Genomic DNA, 25,789 nt, shown 5'->3' on the forward strand with positions numbered 1-25,789 from the left:
TGAGACCATACAGATCATTGGTTTCAGAGGTTTCCAGAGTGGCCAGGCTAGAGAGCTTGACAAATAGAAAATCTTCAGCCCTGGCTGGTGTTGCTCAGTAGCTAGTGTTGGCCCGAACACTGAAGAGTTGTGAGTTTGATTCCAGGTCAAGGGCACTTACCTGGGTTGCAGGTTTGATCCCTGGCCCCACTTGAGCCCATATAGGAGGCAACCAATCGATGTGTCTCTCATATCGATGTTTCTCTCTCTCTCTCTCTCTCTCTCTCTCTCTCTCTCTCTCTCTCTCTCACCCTCCCTCCCTCCCTCCCACTCTTTCTAAAAATCAGTGGGAAAAATATCCTTGGGGGAGGATTAACAACAACAAAAAATCCTATATGATAAAAGCCTAATATGCTAAGTGTCCGGTCGTCTGGTCGGCCATTCAACCAATCAAAGCGCAATATGCTACTGATATGCTAAGACTCGCTATGACGTGCACTGACCACCAGGGGGCAGATGCTCTGACGAGTAGGTTAGTTTGCTGCTGCGGTCCAGCTGATTGGGACTGAGCAAGATGGGACAGACACACCCTGGAGCCCTCCTGTGGTCCCTCCCCAGCTGGCCAACCTCCCGCATCCCTCCCCAGCCCTGATCGTGCACCTGTGGGGTCCCCCAGCCTGGCCTGCACCCTCTCACAATCCAGGCTGAGGGACCCTCTCCCCCCCCCCCCCGCCCCCACCCCGTGTGCACGAATTTCATGCACCAGGCCTTCAGTTTTTTTAATAAATAAAATCTTCAGGTTGTCTTTATAGAAATTGGGATCCACTAGGTAGGGATGGGGCCTGATAGTTTGTATTTTTAAACCCCATGGTTTTGGGAGCCACTGATGTAGTCCATGATCTTTTATCTGAAGTCCAGGGAGGTGAAGGGACTTGCCCACAGCAAATTGTGGCTCTGCTGGGGTGAGAGCCCAGATCTCCCTTCTGGTTAGGGGGACTGGGCAGTGACGTTTTCCAGGAGCTGCCTTGTCAGCTCCCTCCTCTGGGGCTCATTCCCTGATGAGCAGGTTTGTCTAAACTAGCCTGGAACCCTGTCCAGTGAGGCCCCAGCCCCCTCACCACTGCTGCCATGGGAGGGCAGGTGTCCCCTGGGGAGGTGGGCCAGTGGGGACAGCTTGGACAGCTGAACTCTGCTCCTGCAGGTGTTCAGCTCAGAGCGGCTGCAGGACAAGAAGAGATGGGTCCAGGCCCAGGGCGCCTGCCAGGAGTTGGGGGCCCAGCTGCTGAGCCTGGCCAGCTATGAGGAGGAGCACTTTGTGGCCAACATGCTCAACAAGATCTTCGGGTACTGAGACTCGGGTGGTGGGCTGCGTGCATGTGTGTGTGACTCTGGTTTTGCAGGCAGGGTGAAGGCTACTCCAGTGAGGCCTGTGTGAGGGCTCGCAGTGACCTGTGTATCTGTTCCTAGTGCCAGGACCATCTGTCCCCCTCAAGGGGCCCTGGTGTCCCTGGAATCAGAGGCCTGGTGTTGCCCACCAGTGTCTCAGTGCCAGCAACACCCGCCTCCCCAGACTCACAAACTTTTACACAAGTAACTGCCCTCCCTCACCCTCCTCCACTGCAAAACCTTGTTCAAGCTGATCCAAGTTGAGTGTTTTCCCCCCACCCTACACCATCCCATAGTAACACACACTCCTCAACAAAAAGCGTTTCCTGAAAATCAGGAGGAGAAAGGCTACAAAAGTGAGCATTTGCCCAGGGAGGTCCCTCCAGGCCCTCATCTCTGTCCTGTGGGCTCTGGCACCCTATGACACACACAGCACCTGGAAGCCCCTCAGCACCGGGAGCAATCCCGAGGGGTCCAGGCTCCCGAGGCGCAGGGCCGTTTCCTCGCAGCAAACGTCACGATTACATTATTTCACTAATAATTATAATAGCTCATATTTATCGCTTCTCACCAGACACCAGGTACTGTGCTAAACACATTCACTCCTCCCAGCAACCCTGGGAAGTAGATACTATCATTGGCCCTGTGGACTGTTAGGTTGGGTTGGTCAGCAAGCTGGTCCCTGGGTGAACCAGGCCTAGAATCCAGGTTTACCTGATTCCAGAGCCCCAGGTCTGTCCATCCATCCACCTCCTAAACTCCCTCCAGTGGAAACCTTCAGTCTTGTTGGCAGAGCAAACCCCACCCAAAGGGAAGCCGGGGAAGGGAGCCAGACCACCCACCACCCCATGAGCTGGGCGCGGGGTCCAGTGTCGGCCCCCCTTTCCCCAGGAGGGTGAAGCCTAGGTGGAGAGGCCCCAGGCCCTGGGGACTAACCAGCCCAGAGCTGCCAGGGGCAGGGGGTTGATTGACACTTCTCTCTCTCCCTCCAATCTCTTCTGTCCCAACCCCTGGGCTGTGCCGAAGTGAATCTGAGCCCGAGATCCACGAGCAGCACTGGTTCTGGATCGGCCTGAACCGTCGGGACCCCCGTGGGGGCCAGAGCTGGCGCTGGAGCGATGGCCTTGGGGTAAGGGGGGGTTGGGTTCTGATGGGTGGGCGGGGCCTGGTAGGCGGGACCTAGTGGTGGGCGGGGCCTGGGTGTGGGCGTGGTCTGTTGGGGGCGGGGCGGGGCCTGGAGAGGGGTGAGATTTGTCAGCGGTAAGGTCTCTACCTTGGGCGGGAGGGTAGGTAAAGGAAAGGGCCGGCGGGGCGTGCAGCCCCGGTTGGGGGTTCCCAGCTCCGTCCAGGTCTCTTGTTCGTCTGTTCTGGGGACGGGGCAGCTTGCGCCTCATGCCTCAGGACCCTGTCCCCCTCTGACCCCCGTCTTCAGTTCTCGTATCACAATTTTGACCGGAGCCGGCACGACGACGACGACATCCGGGGCTGTGCAGTGCTGGACCTGGCCTCCCTGCAGTGGGTGGCCTTGCAGTGCGACACGCAGCTGGACTGGATCTGCAAGATCCCGCGAGGTGGAGTGGGGTGGCTCTGGGGGCCTGGGCATGGGGCGCAGGGCGGCAGCCCGGGGATCAAGGGAGGGTCTCCTTTTCCTGCAGCGTCTCTGTCCACGTTGTTCCCTGCAGGCTCGGAAGTGCGGGAGCCGGACGGCAGCCCTCAAGGTGAGGCCCCCCTGTGCACCCCCCACCCCGCCCCCCCAGAGCAGTCCAGAAAGGGGAAGGGTCATCACCTCCAGGGTAGGGCCTGGCTGGGACAGAATGAAGAGAGTTAGGGGTTCCAGCCAAGAGATAGGGCACCCTCAGCTCCATTGGTCTGGGTCTGCTAGACTCACAGGCCCGCCTGCCCTGGCTCTGCCCTGGACCCACCTTGTCCTCCAAGGCCTGGCAGGCAGCTCCAGCCTGGGCACCACTCCCACGCCGGCATTGCCCCTGCAGGCCGGCGGGAATGGCTGCGTTTCCAGGAGGCCGAGTACAAGTTCTTCGAGCACCACTCGACGTGGACTCAGGCCCAGCGCATCTGTACGTGGTTCCGCGCTGAGCTGGCCTCCGTGCACAGCCAGGATGAGCTGGACTTCCTGGGACACAACCTGCAGAAGGTGGGCATGCGAGAGAGCAGGGGGAGAAGCGGGCACACAAGCGGGCAGAGCTAGCAGCCGAAGAGGCCCTGCAACTCTAACTTGCCCACCCGGCTTCCTCAGTTCTCCCGGGGCCAGGAGCAGCACTGGTGGATCGGCCTGCACAGCTCAGAGAGCGATGGGCGCTTCAGGTAGGGGCAGGTGGGTGGCGGGCAGGGCAGGGGGCAGCAGGTGCGGGAGAGGGCACTCGCATGGATGGCTAGCCTCAGCCCCAGGTAGGAGGTAGGGACGCTGCACCACACAGACACGGATCGGCCTGGGTCTGCATTTAGATCTGCCCCTCGATGGCTGTGTGACTTAACCTTTCTGGGCCTCACTGCTCCCATCTGAATATGAAGATAACGAGGTATTAGAAATAAGGTCTGTGAAGTCCTCAGCACAGCACCCAGCACATTGTTGGGCACTAAATCATGGCAGCTGGAGTCACCCGTGAATAAAGCCCCCTCAGGACTTGGGCAAGAACATAATGGCGGGCCGGAAGGGGCCTCATCCTAGGCAGGGCCCACCTACACACGAAGGGCCCGGAGCACACAGGTATCAGCACCCCGTTGCCTTGGAGCCCTGCTCTGGGATTCTTAGACGACTTCTCTAGTGAGAGAAATCAGTGCCCCAGGAGGCACCGGGTCCTTTGGTCCCCAGCTGCACTGAGCACTGCTGTTCCACTTCTCAGCCTATAGATGAGCCCCTAAAACATGGGTCCTTCCCCGGCCCCTCTTCCATGGCCTTCATTGTTGCATACGGGGGAGGGAGGCCTGGGCCAGCGCTGGAGTCACCCTGCGTGGTGCCATTGCAGGTGGACAGATGGTTCCGTTATAAACTTCATCTCCTGGGCACCTGGCAAACCTCGGCCCATCGGCAAGGATAAGAAGTGTGTGTACATGACTGCCAGCCGAGGTGAGGGCGAGGTGGGGCAGAGGGGGTGCGGAAGCTGAGGAGAGGGTCGATGTTGGGGGCAGTAAGGTGAGCCTGTGCAGGGGTCATCAGTCTCTTATCTTCTTTGTTCCCACAACTCAAGAAGGGTTAACCAGAGAGGGGAGGGCCTGTCCTCATGGTTCTGCCGCCAGAGAACTTGAGTGCAGAGTTGGGCACAGGGACCTGAGCCCCAGCTCAGCCTCCTCAGGGCATGAGAGGAGGGTGCTGCCAGCCCTGAGTTGAGGGGGGGTGTGACTGCTCTCTCCTCCCCTTTCTGCAGAGGACTGGGGGGACCAGAGGTGCCTGACAGCCTTGCCGTATGTCTGCAAACGCAGCAACAAAACCAGAGAGACACAGCCCCTCGACCTGCCACCCACAATCCGGGGGGGCTGCCCCTCTGGCTGGAGCCAGTTCCTCAACAAGGTAGGAGTTTGGGGGGCGTGGACAACACAGGGAGTCAGGGGAGAGGACATGAATATGAGAAGCCCTAGCCTCAGGAGTCCTGGCCCTGGGCAATATCAACATCATGGCCTCTTGCCAGTGCCCACCAACCTCTCCTGGGCCCCCCCGGCCAGGGCTAGACTCCTTGGAAAATGACTCATGCAGTAGCACCTCCTGATCGCCCAAATCGTTTGGTGAGTTTTGTAGATCAGCAGTCGTTAAACTTTTTTTTTTTTATTAAAGACTTTTTATTGATTTTTACTGAGAGAGTGTGAGAGAGAGAAACGTCGATGTGGGAGCAAAACATTGATCGACTACCTCCTACACACTTTCAGTGGCGATCAAGCCCACAACCCACGCGTGTGCCCTCACTAGGAATTGAACCATTCACCCCTCAGTGCACACAGGCTGATGCCCAACCAACTGAGCCACACGGGCCAGGGCTCGTCAAACGTTCTGATCTATTAGGAAAACAAAATACTGAACATAAAGTTTGTGTGTACATTATATATATGTGTGTGTGTCTACAAAAGATATATATTTACCTCCATGCAAATATGACTAACATAGATATGAAAATATGCATGAGAACAAAACCATACGAAGCATGAGCTAAAGGTTTAAATACAGTATTTTTAAGTTTCTAACTTTTTCTGTATGAGTAGTATGAAAAAATTGTGCTCACTCAAAAATCATCAGTCATAATCACTATTATGTGGCTGAATGTTCCTCATTTAAAAACATCTTGGTCCGACACTTTGTGATTTATGACTCACAGGTCTTGTTTGAAGTTCAGATGATTTCCAAACATGATTTTAATGGTTGCTGCTGATTAAAAGTTGCTTCACAAAAGACAAGTAGATGGAAGTGAAAGATGTTCGTCCATCACTGGCTGGGCTTTCTGAGCAATTCTCTCCATTTTTCAGTCCTTCTACCCCTATTAAATGTCTGCCTCATAAACTAACCAGAAAACCTGATCAAGTAGTTTTTGTTTGTTTTTAATTTTTTAAAATATATTTTTATTGATTTCAGAGAGGAACGGGGAGAGAGAGATAGAAACATCAATGATGAGAGAGAATCATTGACTGGCTGCCTCCTGCATGCCCCCTACTGGGGATCAAACCTACATCCCCGGGCATGTGCCCTGACCAGGAATCGAACCTGTGACCTCCTGGTTCATCGGTTGATGCTCACACTGGCTGGGCTTGTTTTTTTTTTTTTTTTTTTAATTGTTGACAATTAGATGTCCCCCACCCCCGCTTTTGCTCCCCTCCACCCAGCCCGCTACCCACCCCAGGCCTTCAGTGCACGTTGTCTGTGTCCATGGGCAATGCATATAAGCATAGAAGTTCTTTGGTTAATCTCTCCCTGCTCCCCCATCCCCCTTCCCTCTGAGATCTGTCAGTCTGCTCCATGCTTCCATGCCTCTGGACCTATTTTGTTCATCACTTTATTTTTGTTTATTCGATTCCACATAGAAGTGAGATCATGTGATAGTTGTCATTCTCTAACTGGCTTATTTCGCTTAGTATAATAATCTCAAAATGCTCCCTTTAGAGTGTGAATTTCTTTCTAAAAGCGGTTCTGTTTGCACACTGGGCTGGTCGGTCAGACCTGATTAGACGTCATTGTTTTCACTAGTGGCTAAAGGGAGCTGATCGCAGGAAGAGAAGGCCACCGTTTCCTTCTTGTTTGCGCTGGCATCATTAGCACAAGCCTCAGCCCACGCTTCTTTGCAGGATATCTATCGTAAGACCACTTGGCCTGAGTGTGAGCATTAGATCAGGTCACCTGAGATAATAGAATCCGTAATTCTTTGTCATACGTTGGAGTACAGCCAGGCTTTTAGTATCATGGAGCTCTTCCTCTCAGAATACTCAAGCAAATATTATTCCTCTTCTATTAAAAAAAAAAAAAGTAAGGCATGTGTATTATTAAGACTTTGGAAAATACAGAAAGAGAATAAAACTCACTCACACTCTCCAGAGATAACCACCGTCAGTATTTGTTACTCCCCTTCCTGCCTTTTCCCATGTAATTGAGTTCATATTAAATAACACAGTTTCGTGGCCAGCTTCCCCCCCCCCCCCCAGTGTTGTATTTGAGCATTTTCCCATGTCATTAAATTTTTCCAAAAATTATTCTCATGGCTTCTTCCACCTCATATGAAACAGAATATATCTTACATACATTCTTTCTCAATCGCACTGCCTCTGAGCAGAAAATTACTGTAAATCATTAATTTCCGAAGACAGTCTTCACTTGATGAAGATTTCCCACACGGGTGGGAACAGAGAAACATGACATGGCAAGAGTTAGAAGCTGCCGCCTCACAAAGGTCATTCAAAAACACAGATAAAAGTATCCCGTAGAGAATCATGTATGTTCGAAGGGCAAGGTAACAGATTTCAGACGACGCTTCCAAAGGCGTTGAGCAAAAAGCGAGACGGCGCTGTCCATCCTCCGGTGCCTGGCCAGGTGCTGTTCTCACGGGCAGTGGAGCGTTGGTGGCCTGAAGAAGTCCTCCCACTCAAACCTCAGGGTGTGGGCAAGTGCAAGCGATCTGCTGTGCCAGGTTCAGAGGGGGCTCAAGCCGTGTTCAAGGAGACCCCCGTGTCCTGGTTCTGAGAGCCCCCCAAGCCTCCCCAGGGCCCGCGGCTGAGGGGTACAGGGTGGAGTTTCTGGGCTGGTGGGACAGGGAGGTGGGGCTGGACGTCACGCCTCCCCTTCCTCCGCCAGTGTTTCCGAATCCAGGGCCGGGACCCCCGGGACCGGGTGAAGTGGTCAGAGGCACAGTTCTCCTGCGAACAGCAAGAGGCCCAGCTGCTCACCATTGCAAACCCCTTAGAGCAAGGTAGGGCCAGCCCCTGGGGAGCCCCCAGTGTCCTCTGACACAGTCCCCAGGAATGGCGAGTGCAGAGCGAGCGGGGGGCTGCCCTGTCGCTCACAACGCTCTCTCCTGGGGGCCTGTAGCCTTCATCACAGCCAGCCTGTTCAACGTGACCTTTGACCTTTGGATTGGCCTCCAAGCCTCGCAGAAGGACTTCCAGTGGGTGGAGCCAGGGCCTCTACTATACGCCAACTGGGCACCCGGGGAGCCCTCCGGCCCTAACCCTGCTCCCAGCGGCAACATACCGGTGAGGAAGCCCTCCCCACTCCCCTTGGCCCCCCACCCCCTGCCCAGCCGCCTAGCTTGCCTTCACTCCCTGGGCCCCCCTCTTCTAGCTCTTTGCTGATAGTGCCTTTTGGGGGCAGTGGCACAAGGTGGAGGCAGCTGCTGGGGCTCCCCTGAGCAGCTCCTTCCCCCCAGACCAGCTGTGCGGTGGTGCTGCATAGCCCCTCGTCCCATTTCACTGGCCGCTGGGATGATCGGAGCTGCACGGAGGAGACACACGGCTTCATCTGCCAGAGGGACACGGGTACGTGTGACCAGTGACCTTGGAGACCCCAGCACCGGGCCAGCCGCTCTGGGCCATGCCGGGAGGAATGAAGCAGGGCTCCCGACCTCACCCCCAGAGTCTCGTATCTGCTGGGGAAGCAGATGGGCAGGAAGGCCCAGTGCCAATCAGAGGGAAAGGCAGGTCTCGGGAGGAAGGCTGGGGGAATGAAAGGCTGACCAGGAAAAACTAGACCCCAGGCATCCGTGGTGTGGAGCACCCTGAGGTCTGTCTGAGGTGCCTGCAGCTCCATGCATGGGTTCCTCTGCCCTGGGTTCTGGGGTAGGGACAGGTGAAGGCTCTAGCTTGCTTCCTGGCTTATTAGCAAGAATATGTCATGAATCATAACCATGACCAACACTCACGGTGCCCAGTGGAGACCTGGTCTCTGCCTGAGACCAGGGGCTTCCCCAGCCTCAGGCCTGGGAATGGGGTGAGGGAGGCAGAGCCCGGCCTGAGCCCCGTCTCCTTATCCTGTAGACCCCTTGCTGAGCCCGTCCCCAGCAGCATCACCCCCTGCCCCGGGCACTGAGCTCTCCTACCTCAACGGCACCTTCCGGCTGCTGCAGAAGCCACTGAGCTGGCATGACGCCCTCCTGCTGTGTGAGAGCTACAACACCAGCCTGGCACACGTGCTGGAGCCCTACACCCAGGCCTTCCTCACACAGGCCGCCCGAGGGCTGCGCACACCGCTCTGGATCGGGCTGGCCAGTGAAGAGGTCAGCTACCCAACACCGCCCCTGATTTCCCTCCTCTCCCTTCCGAACCCCCTGCCTTCCCTGCCCCCCCCTCCTTGGCTGGTCCCCTTCCTCCCACCCTGACGGCCGCCTCCTGCCCAGGGCTCCCGGAGGTACTCCTGGGTCTCGGAGGAGCCACTGAGCTACGTGGGCTGGCAGGACAGGGAGCCCCAGCATATAGGGGGCTGCGCCTACGTGGATGTGGACGGGGCCTGGCGCACGGCCAGCTGTGAAGCCAAGTTGCAGGGGGCTGTGTGTGGAGTTCACCGTGGTGAGTGCCCACCTGCCAGGGTGGAGGCGTGGGCCGGACGTGGGCCGTCTGGGGAGGACTCGGGGCGACTTCCTCAATCCTGCACTCCCACAGGGCCCCCTCCCCGAAGAATAAACTACCATGGCAGCTGCCCCCAGGACCTGGCTGAGTCTTCGTGGATTCCCTTTCGGGAGCACTGTTACTCCTTCCACTTGGAGCTGAAGCTGGGCCACAAGGAGGCGCTGCAGCACTGCCAGCGAGGTGGGCAGGGCAGCCTAGAGCCCATGGGTCTTTCCAGTGGTGACCCCTCTCGTGGACACTCAGACCCCATGAACGCAGTCTCCAGGCTACACTCTTCCCCTAGGCACTCACACAGAAGTGCCCGTCGCATTCCCATAGACCAGTGGTTCTCAACCTTCTGCCCCTTTACATATATTTTATTGGTTTTTTACAGAGAGGAAGGGAGAGAGATAGAGAGCTAGAAACATCGATGAGAGAGAAACATCGACCAGCTGCCTCCTGCACACCCCCCTACTGGGGATGTGCCCGCAACCCAGGGACATGCCCCTGACCGGAATCGAACCTGGGACCTTTCAGTCCGTAGGCCGACGCTCCATCCACTGAGCCAAACCGGTCCCGGCAAGCCTTCTGGCCCTTTAAATTCAGTTCCTCATGTTTTCACCCAACCATAAAATGATTTTCGTTGCTAATTCATAACTGTAATGTTGGTACTGTTATGAATCGTAATGTAAATATCTGATATGCAGGATGGTCTTAGGCGACCCCTGTGAAAGGGTCGTTCAGCCGCCAAAGGGGTCGTGACCCACAGGTTGAGAACTGCTGCCATAGACACCCGTAGGTGCCATTACATGTATGCACCCCTCCCGGCTGTGCACACATGAATGTAGGGACCCCATACCATCCTTTTTTTTTTTTTTTAAATTTTATTGATTTTTTACAGAGAGGAAGGGAGAGAGATAGAGAGTTAGAAACATCGATGAGAGAGAAACATCGATCAGCTGCCTCCTGCACACTCCCTACTGGGGATGTGCCCGCAACCCAGGTACATGCCCTTGACCGGAATCGAACCTGGGACCCTTCAGTCCGCAGGCCGACGCTCTATCCACTGAGCCAAACCGGCTTCGGCCCCCACACCATCCTTTACTCAGCCTGCCAGAGAGGGGGCCGGGGCCTCGGGGGGCGGGGGGGGGGGGCTCTGCTGCCCGGGAGCTGCGCCTGCCCTGACGTGGACCTCGCTTGTGTCCAGTGGGTGGGACGGTCCTGTCCATTCGGGATGAGATGGAGAACGTGTTTGTCTGGGAGCACCTGCAGAGTTCTGAGGACCAGAGTCGGGGCGCCTGGCTAGGCATGAACTTCAACCCCAAAGGTGGGTACCCCGTGTGGGGGGTGGGGAGGGGAAGCCTCTGGCTATAGGGGAGGTGCCCTTCACGAGGGCGCGGGGGGGTGAGGACTTGTGGGAGGGAGAATGGGTACTCGAACAGGCTTGCTCTCTCCCACCTGCTCCTGCTCTGCCTTGTCTGTGCTCCCCGCACCCCCTCAGTGCCTTCTCCCCCACAGGAGGCACCCTGGTCTGGCAGGACAACACGGTTGTGAACTACTCCAACTGGGGGCCCCCTGGCCTGGGCCCCAGCATGCTGAGCCACAACAGCTGCTACTGGATCCAGAGCAGCAGCGGGCAGTGGCGACCTGGTGCCTGCACCAACATCACCATGGGCGTTGTCTGCAAGCTCCCTCGAGGTGAGCGCCCTGCCAGGCACGCAGCTCAACCTCCTCCCACCCCCTCGAAGCTGGCAGGGGTGGGGCCAGGGGCCATTTCTCTTTCTGCAGGAAACACAGAGCAGGGGAAGGCATGAACAGACAGGCCTGGGGCCGTGGGAACCCTCCCCGGGGTACATTGGTCTGTAGGAAGGACTGGCTCTTCCCCAAGTTGCTAAGCTAGACAGCAAACCCTTCATTTTGTAGTGGTTAAGGGCATGGACAGGGTTTAAGCCCCGGGCAGACCACTTACTGACTCTGAGACCTTGGGCCAGTTACTTAAACTCTGTGGCCTCAGTTTCCTCTTATGTAAAACTAGAGGCCCGGTGCACAAAATTTGTGCACTGTGGGGGCGGGGAGGGTCCCTCAGCTTTGCCTGTGCCCTGTTGCAGTCCGGCAGTCCAGGAGCCCTCAGGGGATGTCCCACTGTCTGCCCCCTGGTGGTCAGGGCACATCATGGCGACTGGTCAACTGGTCGACTGTCTGCCCTCTGTGGTCAGTGCATGTCATAGTGAGTGGTTGAGTGGCCTTAGCATATCATTAACGTATTATGCTTTGATTGGTTGAACAGCCAACCGGATGACCCGACACTTAGCATATTAGGCTTTTATTATATAGGATGGGGATGGTAACAGAACCTACAAGATCAGCACTCAGCAGGCTCTATCTGTGTTTGTTTCTTCTTCTGACTATTACTACTTCTACTAACTGTCCCCCCCCACCCCTTCCCTGCAGCCCAGGAGAGCAGCTTCGCCCCATCAGGTGAGTGGAAGGCAGAGCTGAGACTCCTCTCCCCCCGCCCCCCCGATCTGGGCAGCCGGCGGTGGGGCAGGGCTGCCCACAGTGGCGGTGCTTCTTGACCGAGGCGGTGTCCGTGTTGCCACAGCAGCGCTCCCAGAGAACCCGGCGACCCTGGTGGTGGTGCTGATGGCAGTGCTGCTGCTCCTGGCCCTGGTGACGGCGGCCCTGATCCTCTACCGGAGGCGACAGAGTGTGGAGCGTGGGGCCTTCGAGGGTGCACGCTACAGCCGCAGCAGCGCCTCCGGCCCCGGCGAGGCCACGGAGAAGAACATTCTGGTGTCTGACATGGAAATGAACGAGCAGCAGGAGTAGAGCCAAGGGAGTGGGCAGGCCCCGGGCAGGAGGAGCTGGGTCCGCTGGGCCCCCACCAGCTACCAGTGCAGATGGCCTATGGAGGGATGTCCTTGGGAGCTGCAGTTGGGGGCTGGGGTAGGGCAGAGCCTGGGCTGGTGGGGTCCCTCCCTCCCACGAGGGCTGGGCTGAGCCCTGGCTGAGTGCACGTGGTGTCTCCCTTTTTGGGGTCCTAAGATCTAAGGTCTTGTCACCTGGGCTTGTGCCTCCATGGTAACCAGAGGCAGAATGGAAGCCTCTTTATCCCCAGCCCTCCCCCTCCCCCTCCCCTCCCCCTCCCCCACCGCTGGGCCTGCTGACCAAGCCCCAGAGCCCTCGCATTGCAGAGCCTGAGGAGCCTCCACCGAGCCCTCAGCCAGTCTCTGTCGCTTCTCTTCTTCCCACCTGGCAGCCTCAGCTCTGAGCCCCTTGCCCTGGTCCCTCTCCCTGCTTCTCACCTGTCCCTTCCTTCTGAGCCAGGGTCCTAGGGTTTGGGGAGTCTTCTTGCTCTGAGTGGGGGTCAGTTTGAGGGGTCTGAGCATCCATCACTCCTGTGCCTGCTGCGGTGGCCTTGGGGTGTGGCAGGGGTGGCCTGGGTCTGGCCTGAGGACCAGGGCTCTGCTGTGGTGTCAGCTGGACTGGAGACAGGACCAGGGAGAGACGCTCCACCTCCTGGGACGACTGGGCTAGGCTGGGGTGTCATCTCCTGCGGGTTGGGAGAGGGCTCTAAAAAGTCCCTGAAGAGTCCCCTGTGGGGACCAAAATAAGTTCCTCTAATGTTTCCAGCTCCTGGCTCTGGTTTGGAGAGAGAGGAGGAGGGGTTGGCGGAGCCTGGGACGGCTCCAGGGGCGCCCTCTTGTGGGGCCCAGAGGAACAGCGTCCTTGCTCCTGGAGTGGCCCCTGCCGGGAGCCCACTCAGTGCCTTTCCGAGAGGCCGAGCCCCAGCCCACAGCGGAGTGTGCGGCCAGTCCTGGTGCCACAGTGCGGGACAATGTGAACATGGACTCAAAAACATGGTCCTTTTTTTGTAGTTTTTTAATGTGCCTTTATTGTCAAAAAAGAAAAAGGAAAAAAGAAAAGCACACAAATAAAACACCTGTAAGAGGCTTGAGAGAGGGGTTCCGGCCTCGTCCTGTCGTGGGCCTTGTTCCTCATATCGCTTACGAGATAAATGGCATTCCTGAGCTGGCATCATTCGTTATTTCTGCATCTGCCTCTGGGCCCCACAGGGACACCCTCACTCTGGTCTCTTCTTCCCAGACCTTGCCTTTCGGGGCCTGCTCCCCCTTCTCTCTCTGTTCCTGGGGAGGTGTGAGGTGTGCGTGTGTGTGTGTGAGGTGTGTGTGTGTGTGTGAGAGAGAGAGAGAGAGAGAGAGAGAGAGAGAGAGCACGCGCGCTCGGGCAACTTAACTTTCAGCAGGTGTAAATGGGAGAACAGGACTCACCTCCTAGGGTTGTGTTAAGTCAGTGGCTCTCAACATTGGCTGCACATTAGAATCACCTGGGAATCTTTTTAAAATCCTGATTTCTGGGCCTCATCCTCCGGAAAGTCTGTTTCTTTGTTATGGGGTGGGGCCACAACATTAGTAACAAAGAAACAGAATTTCCGGAGGATGAGGCCCAGAAATCAGGATTTTAAAAAGATTCCCAGGTGATTCTAATGTGCAGCCAAGGTTGGGAACCGCTGTGGTAAGGGTATTGGAAGATTGAGTGAGGCCATCTGTGCCTGGAGCCCGAGCTCGTGCAGTAAATGCCCCACACACGTCAGCTGTTCCTGATATTTCTGGGCTGTGGCTCCCGGGGGAGCATTTGAGGTGCCCGGGCCAGCCCTGGGCGGGGGCTCCACACCATCCGCCTCCCAGGGCGGCCTCTGAGCTTCGGGGAAGCGCACACTTGTCCTTGGGAGCCTGGGCTCGGAAGCCACCCAGAGGCGGGGCCGCCCTCTACCCCCATCTTCACTCACTCGGAGGATACCTGAGCCGGAGATGCAGCACGGAAACAAAGGGGCAGCCCTGCCCACAAAGGACGGTCCACTGTGCCAGGTCAGCCAGGTGCTGTGCGGAGGGCTCACGCGCGCCACGGGAGGGCGTGCTAGTGTAGACGCCGGTTGGGGCGGGTTCTGCCAGAGGGAGGTGAGGGAGTGAGCGGTGCGGTCCTGTAGGCCAGGTCCAGGCACTAGGATCTGCAAGTGCCCGTGGCCCTGTGGCGGGAGTCCTTGGTGCTTCAGGGGACCAGCCGGGAGGCCAGGCTGGCTGGAGCCTGAGGAAGGGGAGTGGGGCGGGGGCGGGCCAGGAGGTTGGTGAGACCCAGCTGCCCAGCGGCAGAGCGTGTGGGTGTTGGTTTAAGTAGAGTGGACAGTCGGTGGGAGTGTCTGATCTGATTGACCTTTGAAGAAGGTGGTTTGGCTCGTGACTACAGCGCTGTGTGTGTGTGTGTGTCTGTGTGTGTGTGTGTGTCTGTGTCTGTGTGTCTGTGTGTGTGTCTGTGTCTGTGTGTGTGTCTGTCTGTGTCTGTGTGTGTGTCTGTCTGTGTGTGTCTCTGTGTGTGTCTGTGTGTGTCTTTGTGTGTATCTGTGTGTGTCTGTGTGTGTGTGTCTGTGTGTGTGTCTGTGTCTGTGTGTGTGTCTCTGTGTGAGTGTCTCTGTGTGTGTGTGTGTGTGTGTGTGTGTGTGTTGTGATTTTTTAAAACAAGTTTCTCCTGCTCGGAATAGGTAATAGGGTCACATGGTCCAAAGCCTGAATGACATAAAGAGGATACATGTTGCGAAGTCTCATCCTGTCCTCTTCCGGGCTGGGCTCTGCTTCCTGAGCCGGAGCCCCAGCGGGGCCTGGGAGCTGCTTTCCTGAGCCGGAGGCTGAGGTCAAGCCCGAGGCCCTCCTCCAGGCTCCTGCACAGCCCCAGCAGTGGCAACAGGACTTGGGAACAGGAGGGAGCCCCAGTCCCCCGGCGGGCGGGGGGGGGAGCATAATGATGGGTCCCCTTCACCCTGAAGTGATTCACTCTCCAAACTCAGGAACAGCTTCCTTTGTGGGTTCAGTGCCCTGTGGGTTGTGGGCCACAGCCCAGCTGCGGGGAGTCCCCCTAGGCAGCAACCCTTGCCCTGGGAGAGAAAAGCTGAGGAGTGACCTCGGCTCCTGGGGTGGCAGGGGCAGCTGAGGAAGTGAGAGCCCAGGTGCCCCGTGCTGCCGGCAGGCAGGGGTTGGTTGAGTGACCAGAGGTTTATTTTTATATTTTATCGATCTTGGAGGGAGGGAGGGAGGGACACCTTTGGGTGTACAAGACGGCACTCCAGCCAACTGAGCCACACCGGCCAGGGCGAGTGTCTGGAGGTTTAAATCCCCCCAGAAATACCTGTCCTCACTCCTCTCTCCTTTGCTGGGGGCTGAAGTCCTTGCCAGAGCCCTCCCCCGACCCACAAGCATTTCAGACGTTTCATGGGCCTCGGGCCCCCGCAGACCTTGTTCTAAGCCTCCTGGCTGGCGTCTCCCCGCTGCCAGAGGACAGTGAGGGCAGGGGGAAGGCTCTGGGCCCTGCCGCTCGCCCGGTCCCAGTAGAGCACGTGGCAGAGCGTCCTTTCTGTCTGCTCATTCCAATTCACTGAGCTCTAAACAACCCATCCACGTGCCCTCTCTGCTGGGAGCGGGATGCCCTGAGTCCCATCCCCGTGGGCCCCGAGCAAAGGGCACTGTGAGCCGGGCACTGAGCCCAACCTTGCCTGGCAGGACTGAACCGGCCCAGCTCTGGCCACCTGGACGCTCAGTGACGGCTCATGGAATCCATGAATGAATGGGAGCGCGGTGTCAGGCCTTTAACAGCCTCTTCTTGTCAGGGCAGAGATGCCTCCTTCCAGGTGTCCTGGCAGAGCTGGCCTGGCCCAGTGGGCAGCGCTGTGAGGCCGCAGGGGTGAGGAGCCGGCCAGCCACACCACATGGCTCTCCTGGAATGGAGCTGCCCGAGCCCTGCCAAGCTGCCTTGAGCACTAGGGCTGAGCCTGTTGCAGGGACAAAGTAAAGATTTTATCTTCAGGGAGGACCCCAGGAAAGAAGGCAGGAAGAGGGAGGAAAAGAGAAGGGAGTTGGGATAAATAAGGAGAGGCGGCCAGGGGACCGGCATAATGTCCAAGTGCCCAGATGTTCAGGCCTGGCCAGATGTTCTTTATCTTAGGGGCCTGGGCTGCCAGGAGCCCCAGGAAAAGTCTGACTTCAGTCTTGAGCTGTAGATTTCAGTCCCTCCTTGTCCGGGAAAGCAGGCGGGGTGCCAGCCCTGGAGACAGGAAAGGACCTGAAGCGGATTTGGTGCTGGTGCAAATAAATGGACTGTTTTCCGATATCGGGCCATGGCAGGACTTCAGTTTTAGCCCTTAAAGGGAATTCTGGGCGATGAAGGTGTTATCTCGTCCTCTTGGCATGCCTCCTCTGAGTTCTGAGTCGTTACGGAGTGGCAGAGATCGTCGCTGTATGTCCCTGCTGGCTAATGCAGAGAGGCCCTTCTGTCTCTCTCTGGGGAACTTTGGATGGTGTCTTTCCTCGCCCTGGGGCCGCCTCAGACACGCCATTCCTCCACGATAATGATAATCATCCAAATGCGTATTGGGTAGTTACCACTGCTGCCCTGTTCTGACTGCTTACTATGAATGAACTCACTTCATCTTCTCAGCACCCCCCGAGGTAGGTGCTGTGACCCTTTTTACAGGTGAGGAAACTGAGGCACAGAGAGACGAACTTGCCCTGCCACTGCCCCTCCACCCTCCCTGCACTATGGAGAGTGTTGGGGGTGGGCAGCGGGTCCTGGGGAGCCCCCCTTGCGATCTTGGAGCCAGTCTCAACCTGTCATCTCTGCTGACGGTTTCAGAAGCCTCTTTGGAGTTGAAGGGCCAAGAATGATCTCTTTCCTTTTGTCCTGTGGCTTCCCCTCCAAGGCCGTCTCAGGCTTCCCCAGAAAACTGGAAGCAGCGCCTTCCTACCCAACCCCCTTGTCAGTTGAAATGGCAGAAAGCGAAGATGAGCCTTCCCAGACCTAAAATTTAGCCTGCACACCGTCTTTATTTCGCTCACCACCATGATCCAAATGCTCCATTATGTCCAATTTTATACTAAGGGTGACATCCTTATGAGCTCTCTTCGGCTTTCCTGATCCCTTGGGCACTTGATAACAGATACACAAAATAAATCAAGATGAAGCACAACTTCTCAGACACAGTCCCTGCTCTGGCAGCTTGCTGCGGAGATGCTGGGTGCAGTTCCGAGGGAAGGCGCTAGGTGGGGCCATGCTCACTGCTTCTGGAAGGGCTCATTGCAGAACAAACACGGGACACTATTTCCGCTTTTTTCCTAAAAGTGAAAAAACTTCAGATTTTCTTCGGTCATCGAACACAGGTACTAATGCAGCTTTTTCATGAGAGTGGAGTGGCGGAAAATGAACTTTCAAAAACCGGGGGGCGGGGGTACTTATATCAGGGTAGCTCGGGCTGGGGTGGGATCATGGGGGATAGCGTTCAGAATGCAGAGAGATAAGGTGGGAGCGCGATTGATGCATAGACATTTACACTCTTGGATATTTTAAAGTTCCCATTTATTTCCTTAACGGGAGTGTGCTCTCTCCTCCTACTGCCATTAGCTCTTCTGGGCCCCACTTGCCTCATCTCACCAAGTGTGGGTTGGTGGCTTTTGGTAGCTCCCTCCTGTCTGTGTGGAACCTTAGCTCCCTGACCTGAACATGGGGCCCCCTGACTCCCCTGCCCAATGACCCCACTCTAGCCAGATGCTCTTGTGTGTACTCCCGGCTTCTTCTTCCTGCCCCCACCTCTTGGCTTGCCTGGGCTCCATTCTTCAAGGCCCTTTCTGCTATGCACCCGACTGCTGGAGCTGGTTAAGGATGCTACCCTCTCAGTTGGTCCAGAAGCATGGTCTTAGCCAACAGACTGACTTACACCCTGAAAATCTGGGCGTGTCACGCCCTGGAGCTTAGATGTTGTGGTGATTAATTTTATGTGTCAAGTCGACTGGGCTAAGGGACGCCCAGATAGTGGGTAAAACATTGTTTCTGAGTATGTGTGTGAGGGTGTTGCAGGAAGAAATTAGCATTGGAATCGGTAGACTGTGTAAAGAATATTGCCTTCCTGACGTGGGTGGACATCATTCAATCCGTTGAGGGCCTGAATGAATGAAAAGATGAAGGGCAAATTCTGTGCTTGAGCTGGGCCATCCATCTTCTCCTGCCCTCGGACATCCATGCTCCTGGTTCTTAGACCTTTGGGTTTGAACTGAAACGACATCACCAGCTTTCCTGGGTCTCAGCTTACAGATGGCAGGTCGTGGGACTTCTCAGCCTCCATAATTGCATGAGCCAAGCCTCCTAATACATCTATTTCTATATATCTGTTTAAATCCTATTGGTTCTGCTTCTCTGAAGAATCCTAATATAGGGTTTCCTCCCATGTCACATGAGGTTAATGATACCTGCCTCACAGGGTTATTGTGACGATGAGAGATCAATGCAAAATGCTTATCACCTGCCAAAGTCCTCTCCAGCTGTCTTCAGTCAGTCTCCATCCCTAGTCCCAACCCCCATGACCATTGATCTGTCTCTACAGTTTTGCCTTTTCTAGAAATTGCATGTAAATAGAATCATATGCTGTGCAGTCTTTCATGTCTGGCTTATTTCACCTAGCATAATGTTTTTGCATTTATCAGTAGTTTGTGCCCACCATCTCTTATTTTTTGACCCCCTCTCCCCCCACAGACAAACAGAAACACATAATGTTCTCTGTTCTCATGAGCTTTCTCTGACCTCTTTTCACCCCGTCTGATCTGGTCTTTGGGCCCTAAGAGGAGAGAAGAGTGGAGTCCACACACCAATCAGGTCCTAACCAGCCCCCGGGGGTCCAGGATGTGTCACCCCCCCCCATGGTGGTGGTGGGGAGCAAGGAGAAGTGGAGGTGGGGAGGGGGCTGTGGGCTGTGCTTCCCTCTCCTCCCAGTCGGAGGCCCTGAGCCTTGGCCCAGTGAGACTGAAATAAGCTGAAAACAGAGTTGGGTAAATTAAGTCGGTTTACTGAATACGCACCACGATTCCACTCAGGGTGGCGGCCTGAACAGGTGCCCTCAGCAGAGGGGCCCCAGGCTGCTGGGCCTGTCAGGGCTGTGGGGTCCTTTGGGGCTTCTGGGCTGAGGGGCAGCAGCAGGGCAGCCTGAGGGTGCTCAACAAGCCAGGCTGCTTGGCCTGTGCTGTCGGGGTCTTGGCTGTTGCTGTCCGTAGACGCTCAAGCCAGACCCCAAGAAGGGAGTGGCATAAAGTAAACACGGTAACTGCAGACACATGGTCTCGGTTTCAGTAAAGAGGAGGGAGGGAGGGAGGGAGGGAGGGACCTGGGGACATAGAAAGGGCGGCTGGGGGAGAGGTCTCCGTCGAGCTCCATGGCCAGCTCCTTGCTAGATGACCCGCCTGTTGCCTTCATACATGCCGTTTTCATCTCCATCTCCATCTCCCAACTCGGAATCTGGAAAGCAAGAAGATCTCTCAGGCTGTAGGGCCACAGCAGACTGCGGGATCTGCCATGGAGGGGCGTGCCATTGCTGCCCCTCCCGCCCCCATCCCAGCCCCAGTGGCCAGCCACACACGTGCTGCAGTGCCTGGAACAGTGTGGGGAACAGAGATGGCAGCCTGGGGCTGGGAACTTCCTAGACTTCCCACCGGCCAGGGCAGCTGGACTGTAAGCCCCTCACCAAAAGCATCTTACTCATCTTCAGATCCCCATGGGGCCTGGTGCTGCAAATGTTTGCAGGATGAATAGCTGGAGGAGGCTCGCAGGTTAGTGCCCCCACACGAACTCTCGCTTCCTTAACTTGTCAGGAAAGCAGGGGAGGGATTGGCCTAGGTTGTAAAGAAGTCTTCCAGGGATCAAGTGGCTGGAAGCAGAGGGCCATGTGATGGGAGGGAAGACAGAGAGGCAGTGGGATGGAATTGGGGTCTGAGTGAGGAGATGGAATGGGGGTGGGGGCTCTTTATTCTTGGGGGAAACTCTCGTTCTCAGTACATTTCTTTTCCCATTGGCTTGAGTGAGTGCCCCCTGACTGTTTGGAAACATTTTGACTGTGGAAGAAGGGCAAGGAATACGAGCAATTGGCTTCCCCCCGTCTTTACCTGGACCCTCCCAGCTTCTACCTCTGCCACAGGAAGCCCCAGCCCCACAAGCTTCCCCTGTTTCCTCTCACCCTGCTCTTTCCCCCAAAGCCAGTTGCCTTGACTTGTGCAAATGGAGAGGTGCTCTGGTCTAGCCTTTGGCCTGAAGGCCCCCTGCCTGCTCCTGTTCACACCTGGATTGGTAGCTGCAGGAGGCATTGTTCCCCTCCCTCGCCTTGGGCTTGGCTGTGGTGACAGTCATTCGTGCCAGCTGGGCAGCACTGGCAGGGGGGCTGGGTCACAGACAGGTGTGACAGGTTGTCAGATCCGGGCACACCCACCCAGGGACTCTCCCCAGCTGCCCTCACCTCTGTGCCACCTGTGCCATTTATGTGTGGCTTCGGTTACCAGGTGCAGGGGCGGGGTGCCTGGTGAGAAGGTTGGCATGGGCACCACAGAGCCACAAAGAGGCTGGCATCTCTGTGCCACCTCGTGGGCCCTGAGGTTTTGCCTTTTCTCCTCCTCGTTTTCCTGAACTGAGCTAGGGCGGCAGGTCACAGCTGTGACTCAGCTCTGGCAGCCGCTCTTAATAAAGTGCTGCCAACCAGGTGAGGCGTGCCAGGCTGCTGGGGACCAAGGAAGAGTGCGGCCTGCGGGAGGGTGGAAGCCATGGGGCTCTGTGGCTCTTTTCTGGATCCTGGCTCTGGCGGGAAGCCAGGCGAGGGCAGCATCTGACCAGGTGCCAAGACCCGCCCTGCACAGGGCTCTACTCCACCTCGGTGGTGCCTGCAGGCCTCTGGTGTGTGTGCAGGGCTGGGGGCAGGTGGAGCGGGCCTAGATCCACGTTTCCAGGGAGAACTGGCTGCCCCCACACTGGGGCCGGTGCAGGGGAGGATGTGGTCCTAGAGCTAGTCCCAGATTCCTGAAGTAGGATGGCAAATGGCATCTTTCTCTAGAGCAGTGGTTCTCAACCTTCCTAATGCCGCGACCCTTTCATACAGTTCCTCATGTTGTGGTGACCCCCAACCATAAAATTATTTTCGTTGCTACTTCATAACTGTAATGTTGCTACCGTTATGAATCATCATGTAAATATCTGATATGCAGGATGTATTTTCATTGTTACAAATTGAACATAATTAAAGCATAGTGATGAATCACAAGAACAATATGTAATTATATGTGTTTTCCGATGGTCTTAGGCGACCCCCAAAGGGGTCGCGACCTACAGGTTGAGAACCGCTGCTCTAGAGCAACGCGGGACGGCAGCATCGCAGCCAGGGCACTTGCGGGGGGTGGGGGGGCTCCCAGGGTCCCCTCCGTGGAGACCCCTTTTTAAGCATCGCCCCAGGGATGCTCTCCTCCTGCCCTTCGGAGACGCCAGTCTTCCCTGGGCCCCGGACGTCCCTTCGCCAGCTCCGTGGGGAAAAGGCTTGGTCCTCAGGGCCTCCCGGAGCAGGAGGGCGGCAGCGGCCCATGCTGGGCACTAGGGGGCGCCCCTGCCCAGCCGAGCCCACCCGGGCGCGCCCGGCTGCAGCAGGTTTCCCCGAACCGGGAAGAGGCGCGGGCGCCGCTGGGGAGGGGCGCAGCCGGGCGCGGCGCCGAGACCCTGCCCGGAGCCTCGGCCCCGGGTCCTCTCCGGCGCCCACAGTCGCTGGCTGTCGCGCCCTTTCCGGAGCTGGGGCTCTCGCCAAAAGCCGCGATTAGGACCAGCGAGACGAGGCGCAGAGGCGTTTTCCGCGAGAGGGGGTGTGTGCGCCCGCGACACAAAGGTCTTTTCTCGACCCCACCGCTCCCTTCCCGTTCGCTCCCAGCCGGGTTCCCGGAGGGGGAGCGCCGGGGAGGGATCGGCAGTGCTGGATGGTGGGGGTGGCCGCCCAGAGTGGCCCCCGAGGACACGGCGGTCGCGCCCAGGACTAGGACTCTATGGGCTCCTTTTGTGAACGGAGGGCAGGCCCCCTCCCGCTCTCCCAGCGTCTCTGAAAATGGCCCCCCCTACACCCCGGTTCCCGGAGGAGCGTGCCCTGAACAGTAAACTGGGTTCTAGAGGCATCGTCTGGGCCTCGCCCTGTGCAGTTGTGAGCTGGTTCAGCTTCTCCTCCAGGCGGGTCTGTGGGGGTTTCCCCAAAAGCATCCCCCTGACCAGCTGCGCCCTGACCACCAGGGGCTCACCCCGGGCCTGGGCCTGACCCGAGTCCCCGGGAGGGGCCCAGGAATCCGCTTCTGGTAAGTGCCCAGGTGATGCTGACGGCAAAGCCAGTGTGGGGTTTACTGTCCTAACCCCTTTAGGGCGGTAACATCGCTCCCTGGAATAGCCTCTGGCGATGGAATTGTCACCCCCCCCCCCCCCCCCAGGAACCTGTAATGTTTCTTCTCCCTGCAAGCCCTCCTGCTTTCATTAACCACATCTTCTCCAGTGGGGGGGTCCTGAGATCATGGGCCTGTTTGAAGGCAGGTTTCCTTCCTAGGAGGGACCTTTCTCAAGCCTCTGAGTCCAGCAGACCCACTTGATGGGGCCGAATGGTGAGGAAATCCAATAAAAAGCCACCAGCTTGTGATTGAATGTGGTCCCTTCCGGTGATGGCTAAAGAGCCTCTTCCAGGGTTTGGAAGACAACCTGAGAGGCTGGAGAATTCCAGCAAAGGAGAAGGAAAAGGGAAAATCCTGGGGCGAGCCATCCTACCCCGACACCACCGTCTCCCCCTTTCCTTGCTTTCAGGGGGAGCTGGAACCCTTATCCGCTCCGGTCAGTGCTTGGACTCGCCTTTGTGACCGGCTGCTGCTAGTTTCCCAAGCTCGGTGGGGTTATTTTTGCCTCTGGGTGGTGGTCATTACTTCCTCCCACAGTATGAGGTTCAACACAGCGACAGAAAAAGTAAATTAGCAAACACCCTCAAAATGGCAGGACTGACCCCAAAACCTACTTTCATTTTCTTCCGGTCTGGGTTGTGGGAAATTTCTTGACAGCTATGAGAAAGAAGACAGTGAAAAATGAATTGTCTTTCCACGGCAACCGTGAACAGCTGTATGATTCCCTAGACTCGGGGAGGTTCTCGGAATGCCTCACCGTCACCTTAGAGGGGCAGGGGAAACGCGTGGGGGTGCCCGGAGCATGCTGACATTCAGCACGCAGGGCTCAGCCGCGCCCTAAGGACGGCCGTGGCATCGCCCAGGTCACCTTTGCCCGTCAGCCCAGGGCGTCTAATTTTGGCAGCGTGAGCAGACTTGCTTCCTCTCTGCAAACTGATCTGAAGAGCAAGATCCCATCCCGATGGTCGGTCCGAAGCCCGTTTTCAGGCCGAGTGGGGGTGAAGGCCCTGCTAATTGGCCACTTGCCTCACCACTGGCTTTTAAACAATCGCTTGTATTCTCTGCCCGGCAGGAAGCAGCAGGCCCATCAAGGCCTGGGGCTCCCTCTTTGTTCTGACTTTATGGCATTTTATGCCACAATAAGAAACACTGTGTGCTCCGTGGGAGCCCATTGTGCCAGGCTGTGAGGATGTGGGATGGGGTGCGGAAGGCTGGTGCTCTTCCCCCAGGAGAAGAGGGGTTTTGTGACAGGCTCGAGGACAAAACAAGGGGTGCCAGACACTGTTGCTGGGGCAACAGGCTGCCCAGTGTGGAGGCAGCCTTGGCCTCTGGGGCGCCTCTCACCCACAGGCCAGGAAGAGGGCAGGAGAAGGATGGAGTTTCTCACAGCGTGCAGGCCCAGTCACCCGGTCAATTATACATCAGGGCCGTGTTGACCGGCCTCATCCTGTCCCGAGACTCTGTGCCAGGTGATCGCATCTATCGAAACCAGCGCTCACACTCCACCAGGAAAAGCCATCTTGGTGAGTGTGGGCCACGAGTCGGCCTCCCGTATTTTGGGTCGATCTGGTCCTTGGAGGCCAGACTTTTGGTTTTGTAGAAATGGTATGAATGGGGAGGGCTTGGGAAAAGTCCACCCAGCCTCACACATAAATGGGTCAGTGCGAGTTGAAAGCTGCTTCAAATCTCTACCTGCCTCCCAGGCCAGCCGCTGAACAGCCCTCCCCTCCCCTCCCCTCCCCTCCCCTCCGGTTTCTTCAGGTGAACGTTTTCCTGCAGGTGCAGTGGTAATACAGCACACCTGGGGCAGGAGACAAAGGCGGGCCTCACTCCAGCAGAGCACTCTCTGCCCTTTGCCTTTTGCCTTTCAGCACACTGACTGGGATTCTCTGTTGTTCTAGGTAGTTTAGTGAATTAGGCCCCTAAGGGATATAGAGGAGCTGCCATGGGCAGGCAGGGAGAGAGTCAGGGCATAGGTACATTTCATGGGGGGAGGGAGGGAAGCCTGGTAGAGAGAAGACGTATGGCTATGAGGACTCCTAGGACAGGGGGCTTTGGAGGCGGGGTGGGGTGGGGGGGCAGGTCCTGAATAATGGAGTGCCCTGTGTGAGTGCTGATAGGAAGAGAGGACTGGAAGGCAAGTCTGTATAGCTTCACCTCACAGGCCAGCTGTGTGTCCCCCTCAGATTAAATAAAGGGTGAGCCAAGTGGGGTCCAGTGAGGCCAGTGGGTCTTGTGTCCTCGTGCTGGGCACTTGCACAGAACACCATTCAATGCTTCCTTCAGCCCATACGTGCCTCCCTCTGTGCCCACCAAGTCCGCACTTCCCATTTCCAATGCTCCCCACGTGGGCCCCTTGCCCTATAACAGTGCAACAGCCACCCAGCTGGTCCCGTCCCGCTCCAGCCCGCCCTCCTCATGGCTGCTCCAGTTACCTCTCAAAAACGCAGACCTCTTGGCCTGCCAAACCCAGCTAGAAATCCTTGAGCAGCCTTCTAGAGCCCAACACCAACCCATCACATCCTGCTCCCCGCCAAGCCTCCAGGCTCACTTCCTGCCAGTCTTGGCCACACTCAACTCCTCGGCTTTCCCAAACATGCAAGGTTCTTCAGGTCTCTGAGCCTTTGTGTTGCTTTCTGCATAGAATGCCCTTTTCCTCCCCACCCACCTTTGTCCACCCGCTAAACTCTCCCAAGATTCAGTGCAATCATCACCTCCTCAGCTCATCAGTGGATGAGAGCAATAATGGGAGGAGCTTGGCTACCAGGCTCTCAAAGCAGTGGGAAGACCGGTGGCAAAGAGCACAACCTACTCAGATTAAAAGCAAGGTCTTGGAGGTGTTGGCTAGTGTCCCTGAGGACCCTGCCGGGAGAGCCTGTCCTGGAGAAGGAGTGGAAGGAGGGGGTGAGAACGGTGGCTCCTCACGTCACCTAACTTTGCTCTGTTTCCCCCATCAATCTTCTGTTGTAATACAAGGCACATTGTTGATACTCTTGTTACACGTCTATTTTCTCTTTAGACTCTGAGTCCTTTATAATCATCTTTTTATTCCCAGAATCTAGTTTAGAACCTGGTACATAGTAGGCACACAGAAACATCTTTAAACAAACGACTATACC

At 56.7% G+C, this 25,789-nt stretch overlaps 2 protein-coding genes across 3 annotated transcripts in view; one reads left to right on the forward strand and one right to left on the reverse strand.

Annotated features, from left to right (window-relative positions):
• The window catches only part of MRC2 (mannose receptor C type 2), a 65,416-nt gene extending 52,065 nt beyond the window's left edge, over positions 1-13,351 (forward strand). The window contains exons 13-30 of one of the 2 annotated variants that reach the window (XM_059669897.1): positions 1,181-1,323; positions 2,392-2,494; positions 2,798-2,936; positions 3,048-3,083; positions 3,357-3,517; positions 3,620-3,687; positions 4,350-4,450; positions 4,749-4,891; positions 7,649-7,763; positions 7,883-8,046; positions 8,220-8,328; positions 8,827-9,065; positions 9,186-9,354; positions 9,448-9,594; positions 10,601-10,720; positions 10,912-11,091; positions 11,845-11,871; positions 11,999-13,351. In XM_059669897.1, coding sequence (XP_059525880.1) covers positions 1,181-1,323; positions 2,392-2,494; positions 2,798-2,936; positions 3,048-3,083; positions 3,357-3,517; positions 3,620-3,687; positions 4,350-4,450; positions 4,749-4,891; positions 7,649-7,763; positions 7,883-8,046; positions 8,220-8,328; positions 8,827-9,065; positions 9,186-9,354; positions 9,448-9,594; positions 10,601-10,720; positions 10,912-11,091; positions 11,845-11,871; positions 11,999-12,222 — 2,388 coding nt within the window. In that variant the 3' untranslated portion in view covers positions 12,223-13,351. Of the gene's footprint in view, positions 1-1,180; positions 1,324-2,391; positions 2,495-2,797; positions 2,937-3,047; positions 3,084-3,356; positions 3,518-3,619; positions 3,688-4,349; positions 4,451-4,748; positions 4,892-7,648; positions 7,764-7,882; positions 8,047-8,219; positions 8,329-8,826; positions 9,066-9,185; positions 9,355-9,447; positions 9,595-10,600; positions 10,721-10,911; positions 11,092-11,844; positions 11,872-11,995 lie in introns of both variants that reach the window. The other variant, XM_059669896.1, reaches the window with a different exon arrangement.
• A 6,008-nt stretch (positions 13,352-19,359) lies between these two features.
• Positions 19,360-25,789, reverse strand: part of MARCHF10 (membrane associated ring-CH-type finger 10) — an 83,591-nt gene continuing 77,161 nt past the window's right edge. Inside the window, exons 10-11 of the mRNA XM_059669898.1 lie at positions 23,285-23,327; positions 19,360-19,737 (exon numbers count right to left, since the gene is read on the reverse strand). Of these exons, the coding sequence (XP_059525881.1) occupies positions 19,670-19,737; positions 23,285-23,327 (111 nt within the window). The 3' untranslated portion in view covers positions 19,360-19,669. The remainder of the gene's footprint in view (positions 19,738-23,284; positions 23,328-25,789) is intronic.

Source organism: Myotis daubentonii, chromosome 16 (genome assembly GCF_963259705.1).
Source record: "Myotis daubentonii chromosome 16, mMyoDau2.1, whole genome shotgun sequence".
NCBI lineage: Eukaryota > Metazoa > Chordata > Mammalia > Chiroptera > Vespertilionidae > Myotis > Myotis daubentonii.